General features: G+C 34.0%; 1 protein-coding gene across 9 annotated transcripts in view; it reads left to right on the top strand.

Moving 5' to 3' along the window:
* ADAM23 (ADAM metallopeptidase domain 23) overlaps positions 1–13,239 on the top strand; it is a 77,554-nt gene that overhangs the window by 17,009 nt on the left and 47,306 nt on the right. For all 9 annotated transcript variants that reach the window (XR_010832193.1, XM_066999122.1, XM_048047192.2 and 6 more), the window contains exons 6-9: positions 5,307–5,370; positions 9,848–9,930; positions 10,635–10,698; positions 12,947–13,019. Coding sequence is in view for 8 of the 9 variants with exons in the window: in XM_066999122.1 (XP_066855223.1) it covers positions 5,307–5,370; positions 9,848–9,930; positions 10,635–10,698; positions 12,947–13,019 (284 nt within the window). In the remaining variant the exon portion in view is untranslated. The remainder of the gene's footprint in view (positions 1–5,306; positions 5,371–9,847; positions 9,931–10,634; positions 10,699–12,946; positions 13,020–13,239) is intronic.

The raw sequence follows: 13,239 nt of genomic DNA, 5'->3' as shown, positions 1-13,239 counted from the left end.
AGATTATTCTGGCAAAGATGGCATCCCTCAGCTTTATGTTACAGGATAATAAAATTCATATTGATAATTCAAAACTACCTGATTCCCAGCTGGCTATGGAAGAAAGGGATCAACTAAAATACAGTATTGAATGAACTTGAACAGTTGTTTAAATAAAATCTTTATTTTGTCAATTGCTCTTCTAGGAAGACTGTCATAGTGAATTACATTGAAATATTTTCCATAACAGTCCTCATATCTTCTGTAATGTTGTCTAGCATTTCATTTATTCAGATCCTTTCAAGTAGCACTTTTTAAAGTGGTATGATCTTTGGTGCTGTGGTAGAGGGAAATCCTGGTAGAAACTGAGCAAGATACTGGTCTTAATATTCTGAAGAATTCTTCAAGCTCCTACTTTAAAAATGCTTATTGAGGTAGCCATTAAAATATAGCATGCTCCATTCTGAGCTGGAAGGTTTTAGGACAGAAGGTGTCTCTAGAAGTACCTAACCAGAGGATCGTAAATTGTTTTCTGAACTCCTTTGAACAGATTCAGGGTTTCTTTAACTGGTGGAGGCAGATTGATCTTGAAAAATAATATGTAGCATTTTCTGCACTTTTCTATAAGAATTCAGAACATGCTGCTTTCCTGTTAGTACGTTCAGGAGAACTTTCCCCACTTGAGGACTTAAAAACAAAACAGCAAAACCGAACACCTAAAATATCACCTAGGGAATTTCAGCTTAACAAATTTGTCAGTTTTTTTTTTTTTTACCTGAAAAGCAAGCCAAACAAAAACACACACAGAACATAGAGCCAGACTGTGCATGAAGTGATTTTTAAATGTGTGCTATTTACTGTTACAGAATCATTATGATGTTAGTAGTAGAGTGGGGACTTTCTTTCATTCCATAATTATGAAGAAAATTGACCTATATGCCTGAATCATCAGTTGTTACTTTTAATTGTTTTTAAGCAGACATGTCTAGTCTATGGTATCATATTTTGATTTTTCACCTCCTTAAAGATGATGTAAGAAAAAATAGTGAATCCTCATTGTGTTTTTAAAAAAGTAATATTTCCAATATAATTATTCCTTGGAGATAGTCTGGTCAGAGGCAGCAGCCAAGTAAAGTTTATTGTAAATAGATACTAGGAACTTATGTTAATAATACATTCACATAAGTACAGGTGTTGGTTTTTTTTTTTTTTTCAACAAAGGTTGTAGATATAATTGAAACTGATAATAGAAAAAGGCTGTAGATGGCCAGTTCATTTGATGACAGCATCTTGATGATGTAACTAAATGCTGTAGAAAGCTCCAAGTTTCTTTTCACATATTTATGTGCTACTAACCTATATCTGTCAAATAAATGGTCAAAAATACTTGATGTGTATTCTGTTACATAGTTCACAAGATGTTTCCAAACTGGATTGATGAAATGCTGCTTCTGAGCTTGAAGCATTTCACAATACTTTAGAAAATCATTGATTGGTAGTAGGTTCGTATAAAGGAAATTTAAGAAGTATGCGAAAATGATAATTCCTCTGTACTTCCTGGAAACTAACATTAGTTATTTGTGTACGAGATTTTTAAAAAGTAACTTAGTGGCATTTACCTAGCCCAATCATTTTTTTTTTTTCCATCAGGATAGTTAGATGTCAGCTGAGGTAAGTTATTTCTCACACTGCAGTTCTCCTGCTATTGGCAGTAGCAGTGGTGAAAGGTTGTGCCAGGGAAGTGGATATGAGCTCTTCAGCAAGCTTATGCTGCTTTAACAGCTGGCCTGTGTCTTTGAAGAAGGCAACTACCAGAATAGCATTTCTGTTTGCTGCTTATTTTGCTTATGTCTAAAGCAACGTAACTCTGGTAGAAGAGGTAGTGATGCAGAACAGCTCAATAAAAACAGTTATTTAGGGCAAACTAGGAAGGGCAGAGGGAACTTCAGAAAAGGACATGGTAAGCACAACTTTTTTTTATGAATTCAAGCACTATGTCTAATTTTGGATTGTAATTTGAAATAAGTGCTTATTATTAAGATGTACTAACATGGTACTGGTCTAAATATGCCTTTGTCTGATGTGATCACAACTTACACAATTGTTTTTGTTAATGCTCACGTGGTTTCCAGTGCTCATAATGTTGGAAAACCAAATTTGCTATACCAGGTGCATTTCTGATGAACCAAAATGTAAATGGATCAACTGACAGGTGACAAAACACAGTCTAGTGTGGATGTGAAAGGTGACAAAACACAGTCCAGTGTAGATTAGGCATAATATATATTTTCTAAAATTCAGAGCTGCCTTTCAGAAGTAAATTTAGGTATTCTGTCAATGATAAGGAAGAATTATTATTTTGTTATGTGGAGACCTCTACTTTATGCATGAGTTCTGTATCTTATTCCTCGGGCATGTGAGCTTTTAAATGATGTATTCCAGGCCTTTATTACAGTGTTCTTTTGTGTGTCTGTCTTTCATGTTGGGAAAAATGTTTGAAAGTTATTCTGGATTTTTTTTTATCCCCTCTTCTCAGAGTATCCCCCCCTTGGCATTTGGGAAGTACATTGTGAGTAGCAGGCCCCAACATTCTTTGGAGGGAATTTGCTCAGCACAGAGAATTTTGTTGATAATACTTTGTATCTAGCAGGTCGACAAGACAGTAGAGTTGGAATGTCAGTGATGACGAAAGTGAAGTGTTTACTGGAAAAGCCACTGTCTGCTGCACCTTTGCTTTATGCATGTAAGATATAGATAGGAATATTCCACCATAAGCATGTCATGTTGGATACCCTACCATGTAGAACTCTGTTTATTACCTGTACAGTTGAAGGTAGTGAGAAGCTGAAGAATGGAGAAGTAAACAACTAAGTTACGACAGTAGCCCAACCAAAATCTGGGAAAAGAGTGCTGAAGTCTGCATAGATTCTGCAAAGGGTAGACAAAAGAACTTCTGAGCAGCTCTTTTGCACTACGTGAAGGGGGACAAATCTAAGGGACAAATCCTCTAATTAAACTACAGTTAGTTGTGAGTCAGTAGACCCAGTGGGAATCCACTCACTGCAATTCTTAAAGATGCCAAAAGTACTGGAGTGCACTGAAAGCAGTTCTGAGATCACTCATGTAAGGTTGCTAGAAGACAATAAAAACGAGGGGAGAGACTGTGTGCTTGATTTGGAAACTGGTAGATAAAACTGGATCCTGGTGTTGGTTTGAAGAAGCCAAATGGCCTCTGTGGATTCAGGCAGAAGTGTCTGTAAAAATCTGAGTCTAAGTAAGCAAAGTGCTAGTAATCTTAAGGTTTGTAACTGGCCTTCTCAAGTAGTACTAACTTATCAGACAAAGTTTAAGAAACTAGCTTTAAGGCTTCAGCTTTCAGCTGAGGAAAACATGTATACCTATGTGAATGTGACTTAAAAGAATAGCAAATTTATTCTTGTGTGTCTGTTCAACCTCACCTCATGAGGTTAACCTCATCTGCTGTATGAGATTGCAGTGGGCTGTGATGAGACTGAGCAAAGCACAACAGTTAAAAACACAGAATAATTGAGGTTGGAGTGGGGATGTCCAGTCCAGCTGAATCCAGTTGATCAAGGCTGTTTCTAGTTGAGTGTAGTTCCAGGGTTTAAACATCCTCATAATATTTTTTTTATTCAACTTACACCTTATCAGAATTTTCCATTTTCCTGCTTGTGTCAGTTACTTCCAGCCTTGTCCAAACTACCCTATTAAGTAGTTGAGGAAAGCAGTCCTTATATATGGTATAATAATCATGAAAAAGACAAAGAAGAAAGGATATTATCAACACTCTTCGGTTTAAATGCTTTGTATATGTAATCCTCTTTAGAAGCTTCAAACCTTGCCACATTAAATTTTGTGAATGTTTGTATTGAAGTCATGGACTTGCACTATTTATAAAGTGTTTTCGTTTTCTCGCAGAAAATGTATAGCTTACCATGATGCATGTAGAGAAAGTAAGAAATTATTTTATGCAGCTAAATTTATTTTTATATCAGCACTTTAAATGTGTATCTGTTAAATACTGATATCAAAATGAAGGTTAAGACAAATGATGAGACTTCAGTTATTATTCATAGCTATTGCTGTTGGATTTGCAGGCACGGAGTGCCCATACTGTGGTCTCTCAGTGCCATCAAAAAGGGCTTTTAAGAGAACCACTGGTAACTGACCTCTGAAGGAGCTTCTCTGATAAGTATAATGCCTGATAAATGCAGCATGAAGAAACGATTTTATGAGCCAGTAGTCCCTGAGTTACTGTCTTATCAGGATTGCTAATAGCCTAATCTCAGTTTGAGATACCCATTATTATAAGTTGTTGTTAGTCATGAATTCCCATTAGAACTATTTTGTCAGACTAGGCTTCCATAATGATGATATTTTTTATTCATAGCAGCAGTATTTTTCATGTCTGTGTCACTAGCAGACCCTTTCATGATTTTTTTTTTTTAATTTGTAAGTGTACAGGCTCTGCTCTTAGAGGCCTGAAAAGTGCTGAGAAATCTGGACCACATTAAGTAGCATGTTTATCTTGCATATAAGATGGTGCCACAGTTAACATGTTTTATTGTTTTGCTGTCCTGAGGCTACTGTGCTGCAGTCCTGATTTTAACTGGGTGAGAGGTGAATGGGACATTTGAAATGATCCATGGATTTTCACAGGTTAGATAATCTTACTTCAAAAAAAAAATTGTAAGTTATTTACAGTGTAGGGATTTTTTTTATGCTTCGGAAATGTCTTGCCAGTGTGCTTTGAAAAGAAGAAGCAAGAATGAGAAAAGAATCTGAGAAGAAAAAGTAAAACGAAGAAACGGGGTAGTATGTGGTTTTTGTTTTTAAGAAAAAAAATGAAAAAAGGTTTTTTGCAGATGTGAAAGTGAGGTCTTCAGGACAACCATGTATTTATTTGTCTACTCTCGCATATATTGTATGTAATTTTTAGGTCAAATATGAAATGTTTTTGAAAACAATAATGAACTAAGCACATGTTTTGTCAGTAACAATTACTGGCAGCAAGAAAAGTTCTGAAGTCATTGGATTTTTTTTTAAATATATATTTAAAAGGCTGATAATCTTACTCCAAAGCTAAAACAGGATTGGATTACAGAATGAAATTCCTCCTTCTGAAACACACTCTGACTCCCAGTGCGTAATCAAACTATTTGCTGGACACAAGCTGCCTGATTTTTATTATTTTTAACTAATTTACAAGGAAAGAAAAAAAAGTTTGAAGATTTTAACTAAAACATCTGCATAACAGTATAGACTATTCATATTTTTCTCATCTTGCTATTTCCTTTTTTTTTCAGTGATTTGTTATCTTCCAATTATGTGGAGATTCACTATGAAGATGGAAAACCGAAGTTTTCTAAGGTATTGTGCTCTTAAAATGTGGCAGAATGGTCTTTCTGAGGGAACAATGCCAATTAAAAAAGAAAAAAAAAAAAGAAAAAAAAAAAAGATTTGCAAGACTTCTTAAAACACCAGAAGCCTTTTTACAGACACATGAGGAAACTCATCTGATCTTGTAAAGATATCTCAGTAACACAAGAATAGTACAACAAAGGAGACCTGTGTGGTGGGGATGGGAAGTAGGCAGTGATAGGTGGTAGTAATTTAGATGATCCAGGTAGTGCCGGAACAGTTATGCCTTGTAAAATGTAGGGTAGTCTTCATTAATTATTTATGTATCCTTAGCAGAAATTGAAAGGGGAAGAGATAATGGAAATCTAAGACGTACAAACAAACTTGCAGTGACTTTTCTTTGCAAGAATTATACAGTTGGGAAACAAAAAAGGAAAAAAGGAAAACCAACTGAAACCTTAACCTCTGGAGTTACTACAAAAACAGCATGTTACTTGACGTCCAATTAATTTAATTTGTCAAACTGTCTCCTAAATTGAATTCAATGCCAATAAACTATTGATCCAAAGACAAAGAGATAAAATTATGTAAGATAGTTTAACATTAGGAGAATCAGAATCATCTTTTTGTTGTATTAACAAAATGAAGACTTGTAGGTTCATAGGAAGATTATAAGATACATTTTCAGGGAATGACTTATTTCATAGCTGATATAAATGCTGGATTATTTGTTGTGAGTTTATTATATATGAAATACATCTTAATTTAGAGTGAAACTTGAATAGTAGCGTTTATGCCTTCAGCAGAGTGGGACTTGTTTGTTCAAATACTAGATGTCTCATTGATTATTTTGCCCTTGCTTTAGAGAATCCCGAAATTACATCATAGATAAGGGCAAAATAAAACAAGGACATTGCAATATAATTATTGCCATATACTTTTCTGTATTCTTCTACTGAAAATAAGAAATTTGTCTCATGTAACGTACTAAGAAGGTGGTTTCATTTCATTAAGACTCAGTACTCTGCAGAATGGGCAAAAAAGCTAAGTGATGCAAGAAAACAGTTCCCTCTGGAATTTGGACAAGCTCATGCAATTGTTAGCTGCAGCACTAGCATTGAGCACTGCGGTTGCTGAATCATGAATTTGACTAGAAAATTATACTGGAACTTTAAACTGAGCAAAAGTACCGCCTTTGCGTGCTGCAGTAACTTGATTCAGACTTCCCAGGGGATCTTCTCTGAATTTATTTAGAAACAACAATATTGCTCCTGAGGTCACATTAATGTCATAAAGGCTTCATTATAACTTCAGAAACTATGCATGCAATTAGTTTAGGAGGTCAAATAAGGACTGCATCCTAAGCTGCTGCAGTATCTTGTAATCCTTTTTAGACTTGAATAAATAAAAGATTGTTTCCTGATATGGATGCAAAGAAGTGAGATCTTGACAAAAAATAATGTTTTCTAGAAGGGGTTAATTTGTTTATAAGAGTGAATACACCAGAGAACAAACAGTAATTTGTGCAATTGCACAGCAAACTTAAAAAGTTTGAAAAGCTGCTTGTGCAAGAAAGATGATCACAATTTAGTTGTTTAAAAGCATGTTATATGTATTCTTTCACTGATGGAAAAGTGAATACATAGTGATTGCTTTTTGTGTAATATTTTGATTAAATTGTGCACAATAGAGTCTATTAGGGAATTTCATTCAGATTCTGAATAACTCATTAAACAAGCTGCAATGTAGAAATAATGCTGTGCATAGTTGCATTTACATGTTTTGGTAATTCCTCAAGTTATAGTAATTGCAGAAGCAATGGATTCAATATGCTTGTTGGAATTCAGATGACATGATATCAGAATTAATATTTTGATGATGAATGCTACATTTTCAAACAGTGTGGGAGCAAGAGAACTGTAATGAAAGGTTCTTAATAAAACTTTTTAAGAATGCTTTTTATCTTTAGTTTAGCTGGTGTTACCATTGATAGACATTAAAGACCAGCTATTAAAATTAAGTAAATCAGTGTCATTCAGTTTTCCTTATTTAAGCTTCAATGACATATAGCACCAGAATTTCTGTTACTTAAAAGCTTCTAAATTCACTAATTCTTCCTCTTTCACATACACTTTAGAAAATAAGAGTAATGTTGTAGTTTCTTTTTTAACGCTGATAGCCTGAACAGTCTGTTAATGTTGTTCTGGATGCTTTTTGTTGATAGACAATAAATATACTTGTTTACTTGATTAAATCGTTCCTATGAAGCTAGTTTATTCTATCCTTAGTCAGAAAAAGTAGTTCTGTAAGCCTTTTAACAGTCCTAAACACTTTATTCCTCAGTGATTTTAGGGATTAGTAATTCTGCTGTCCAGCAATAAGGATAGAATTAATTTCTGCATGAGAATAGAGATAAAGGATTTAATAATGTGATTTGTGGCTGTCTATAGTATGTATTCCTAAAATACGCCAGAGTTCTTCATTTTTTTTATACGTACTTAGCTATTTACGATCAAAATAATACAAAACTGTTAATAGTGCAGTGTAACCCTACCCGCATTAAATGGAAAAATTAAATATACAAATCTAGTACATAGAAGAAAGAATATTTAGAAAAACAATGCCTTGTAAAACTGTGGAAAGTCCCAAAAAACAGATTAAAAAAGATCTTCATGAAGTTATTTTAACACTAGTAATTCTTGCATGTGAGTAGATGATGGTTTGACAAAACAATTATTTCTGAATTTCCCATCTAAATCATTTATTTGTTGTAGTCTGCTGTTAAGATGTTTCCTAGAAGCTTCCTAGCCTCTGGGGAATAAAATTGTGCTTCCTCTTTCTGATTTCATGGATCTCTGTTTTCTACAAAAGGAGACTGCCTCAGTGTGATTCACACAGGGTACTCTGACACAAAATAGCCGGTAGCTTTGGAGCTAGAGCACATTCTGGAAAGTGAGGAGATGGGAGTCGACACTCCTCAAGGTGACCTGGGAAGTTGTTAGGAGATGAGAAACTTGGGTTAAGTGTTGAGAAGGGCATTTTCTTTTAATGATCTATACTTAATAAGCCACTGCAACTCTATTAGGTGAGGATCTTAAACTTGTCACTCTCTTAGATGTGTTCTGAACGTGCCTGAAGTCCCCTTCAATGATTATGTTGCTTCTTTGCCCACTTTAAGGAGAGCTTAGTCAGGAGCTAATTGCTTTAGGAGAGGAGTGGTCAGTGTAGCTCGTTCTATGATGAGAAATTGGGTAGCAATTCTCAATCCAGCAAAGTTGCACTTTGATTTCAGGTGAAAGCATGTAGCATTCAGTAGAATTGGTGTGGTATCTGAGCAAGTCTTTTGAGAATCAGAACTTGAAGATTTTAAATATGTATCAAATGTTTCCTGTGGTATTTTGGCCTCTTGTTTTGTCCTGTTCCCCCATATTGCAGCTTCCCTTATCTGCCTGTGGAGAAGTGGCAGACTACATTCAGTTTCATTGAACACCCATTTGATAGGACTTCTGAACAAATTTGGTTCTGCCTAATCCCTGAAGCTATTGACTGTTCAAATCCTTCACTGTAGCATTCATCAGGGTCTTCCTCCCTTATTTCAAATAATTAAGGCCTTTCAGAACTGAGGTTTTAGAAGTAGTTTGCCTAATGTTTTTTTGTTGTTGTTGAAGTCTCTAACATTTAAACATGCTTGTAGGTAATTTAAATGTTGTTATTTTTTCAAAGCCAGGATCTTGTCTAAAATATGCCTGTTAATTTGGTTAGAAAATCACAAAAATCCTACCTTTTTTGAATAATTAGATTTTGCATCAATTTTGGATTTTATGTAGTTAAAATCAAGAGTTGACCTTTATTGCCCTTTTGATCTGCAGAGTAAAAATGCAACTGTATATTTTAGTGTTGATAAGCTGTATTTACCTTCTGGCTCATTCATCATCAGTAATACTGGTACCTACATTCTAATGATACAACATTTTAATTAACAAATTTTTAGGGAGATCAAAATCAAACTTGAGTTGGTAGAATCTAAATCCAAGCCAAACACATGCCAGCTGATTGATGAACACTGTGTTACTTGTAATTTGAACGGATCTGGAAGGTATCAAGAAATAACTCAATACTCATATAACCTGCATTATATAATGTTTCTTTGGAATCAATTTACAGCAAAAAAATGTGCTTTTTAAGAAGAGATAGAGAATGCTGTGAGAGCATTGTAAGTGCAATAGAATAACTCATGTTATGGCTTGAAGGCATTTAAATTAGTTTTTACCAGGCACAGTTTTTCTCTTACTAGCAATTAGCAATTTTCTCTTACTAGCAACTTCTCATTGGGATTTAGTTTAGCAATCACTGCTTTCTCTGAAATTTTATCTGATGCAAGATGTTAGATCTTTTTTCTCCTAGGTTTTAAGCAACAGACAGGAAATCAGTGTAATTTTCCATGGGTTTTCCATTTTCTTTTTTTTTTCTTTTAATACATGAATAGGGTGGAGAGCATTGTTACTACCATGGAAATATCAGAGGTGTCAAGGATTCCAAAGTTGCTCTTTCAACTTGTAACGGTCTTCAGTAAGTGTATTTCTCATTTTTCAAACAAGGCCATTAACTAATTACTGCTCTTGAATATTATCACTTAATGCATGATGGACTGAAATTCTCCAGGCCCAAAGATTTTTGACATTTTGATTTACCAGTACCAGCTATGCCAAACTGCTAACACATTTTTTAGTCTTTAAATAAATTCTTTTGATACTGTCTCATGAAACCTTTTGAGTATGGCAAGCAACAATAAATATTTCACCAAGATGCCTTATTAAGGTGGAGGATAAACAAGAATTGTACTTCAGCAGTATGCTCAGTATTCATGCATGATTCTGTCAGCCTACAGAATAATTGATCTTTTTATTAGATTAAGCAAGGAAAAAATGTAAGATATTAGTCCTTACTAGGATTTGTTACTCATTGTTACTCACTTCATTCTGCATACTAATATGAGTCTTAGGACTCCCTTTTTCCAAGGTCAAATATTTACTCTTTGGTATTTTATCATTACGTCACCACTACGTGCAGTGTTATTTCATGAAAATGTGCCTGATTTCTGGAAAAAAAATTATTAGTTTTTGCTGTATAGAGTGGAAATGTATGTATATGGAATTTAATATTGATCATATTTTCAGCCCCAAGTTTGGTTTTATTTAGTCAAAAATCTTATGTTGGAGTCAGGTTAATTCCCATGTAATCCTAACTATCACTTCTGTTTCTCCATCTCCTAGTGGCATGTTTGAAGATAGAAATTACCTGTACATGATAGAACCAATGGATTTGACCCACAGTACAGTAAGTTTATTTTGATCTGATTTTATACTTAATTTGGAAAAGAGAGTGCTCAAGAAATAGTAAATAGAAGTATTAGAATAAATCAGTAAACATGTGACCTGACTTGTCTATTCATAAGAAAAACAAAAGTATTGTAAAATACCTGATTGGAATTTACTTAAGGCGAGAAATGTGCAAGCATGAGCTGCTTAAGATCTTTCTTTGCTTTTCTTTCATCTTTATTTTTCTAGTCATTGTTAATCATTTAGATATTGGAAGTAGAGTAGTAAGATATATTCCATAGCAAATGGCTATGGAATGTCAAAAAGTGTTTATTAATTTGTTCTAGTACTTGAACTAAAGGATTTATAAATTCATAGGAGGTATCTGTGGAAGTCATCTGTCTTAAAGCAGTTGGATCCAAATTTGAAGCTGAATCAGACTGCTGTTTGATCTACCGTGTTTCCAGAAAGAGTTTAATGAAGTAGATAATTATATCTGGGTATCTTAGACTTTATATGTGTTAAGTCACTGTATAGCTTAAATTATTCTGATCCAGCATAGTCACATATTCATATATTTATATGTAATTCGGGATTTTATTTATGCAAATATATTATCTAGAATTATTTTTTCAAATATTCACTTCAAACTTTAAATATAATGCAGCTGTTCCTAAAACTATCTGCTAATAGAACTGACTACATTTCAAAGACAATAATAAAAACAGGTAGGTTTCTATCTTTTGAATGGTTCAAAGGTTTGACTGATTTTCAGCAGAATGATTCTGCAACATTGAGACATTGTTAAGGTTCATATCATACTTCGTCTGTAGGGTCTATTCTAGGTGCTGTATCACATCTCTCAAATTTGCCTTGCTTTAGTACTTACAGTATGTGATAAGTAACATAACGCTGCAGAACTGATTTGTTTTAGTGACTACAAAGATGAACTTGTAGCCCAGAGAAAGATCTACAAAATCTTTGACTCCTGAAGCTTTCAAAGAAATGGAATCAACATTCAGAGGAATCAGTATCATTTGGATGGTCAACTCTTGGATTGTAAAGGAAATAATACAGATGCTAAAAAATGTTACATCTAAAAAGACTGATGTTTCTCAGTCTCCTCAAAAAACATATTACATGCCATGTATTAAGCCATGTAATGCATTTTGATGTAATGCGTATTCATAGGTTGTAAGGTTGAAAACTGACAGTACAGATACAGTAAATTAATGGAAATGTTATTTATACAACGGTATAAGTATAGTAGTCAGAGGAGAAATTATAGAAGTGAGATATACCATCTGCCGATTTTGTTGAGGATTCAAGTGGTAGAATTGTAAATGATAAGAGGACAGATAAGTATTTTTCTCAAAACTTTTGAAGATCAAAATAATACAGCTACAGAGTTTTCAGTAGCTCATACTTTGATTGTACTATGTGAGATAAATATCTCGGGCCACAGGCTTCAGCGTGTAGGTTAGTCAGCTTGATTAACCTTAACTGTGGCAGGTGTTACATAAAACATCTTTTTGCAGTGGGGGGAAAAAAAAGGCAAAAATGTGCTGTATTTTCCTTCTGTTCATTGTGTATTTTTCACAGAAATTACAGAACAGTAGTCTCTTACCTTTTGAAAAGAATTGCTTGTTTTGGCAGCCTCTGCAGAAGAGGTGTTACAGAAGAAAAGACAGGTATCTTCTAGAGCAGATACCAAAATATGATAATTTGGGGCATGTCAGACTTCTAAAGAAAGCATGCATTAAAAGTGTTCTTTTTATTGGTGTACTCAACAATTAGGGTGAAAAAAGCCTCTCAAAGATACTGTATTGATTAGTTTCTTGCATTTTGCTGCAATTAGGAAGATAGGTTTTTGTCATAAATAGTAAGCATATCCTTGCATTTCTTCTGGGAGAGGAAAACTTCATCTAAATATATATATATATATATGTATTCTTTAACTTGATTTATATAAGTAAATGGTTTACATTCTCTAACACAAGGGGTTTAAAGGAGGTTTTTTTTTTTTTTTCAAGTAATCTCAAAACCAGCTGTGATATCTGAGTTTTGCAGGACAGTGAATGGGCTGAAGCAGAGTAGCTCCATGATTTACTTAAGATTGCAAGCATTTTTTCAAATTAGTGCTATGCCAAATCAGTACTATGTTTGCGTGCAAAAAATAATAAAAATTATAAATACTGAAAGAAATACCTCACTTTTCACTTGCTAATTATTAATTAGAAGAAAATGTCATGTATTTTTCTTACCAGGAAAGTAAAAGTAGGCCACACATCATCCAGAGAACTTACGGAACACAAGCCTCCAAGCAGTTGCGGGACCCTGGTATGTTTTTGCTCATTAGTTTTTCAATATTGGAACATAGGTTTTTTTTTTGAATATTAGGCTAATAGAGTCCATTTAAAGTTGCTGATTATTTAGAAAAACTTGAAAAATAAATACTAAAATTATTTCACAATTATTGTAGTGGAATCAAAAGCAGATTAAAAGGCTTTCATTCATGAAGACCTGTATTTATTGTTCTGCAAATCACTTAATTTAATCA

This window comes from Anser cygnoides, chromosome 6 (assembly GCF_040182565.1).
Source record: "Anser cygnoides isolate HZ-2024a breed goose chromosome 6, Taihu_goose_T2T_genome, whole genome shotgun sequence".
Classification (NCBI taxonomy): Eukaryota; Metazoa; Chordata; class Aves; order Anseriformes; family Anatidae; genus Anser; species Anser cygnoides.
Note: the sequence above shows the minus strand (reverse complement) of the source record. Positions and strands in the feature narration are given on the sequence as shown.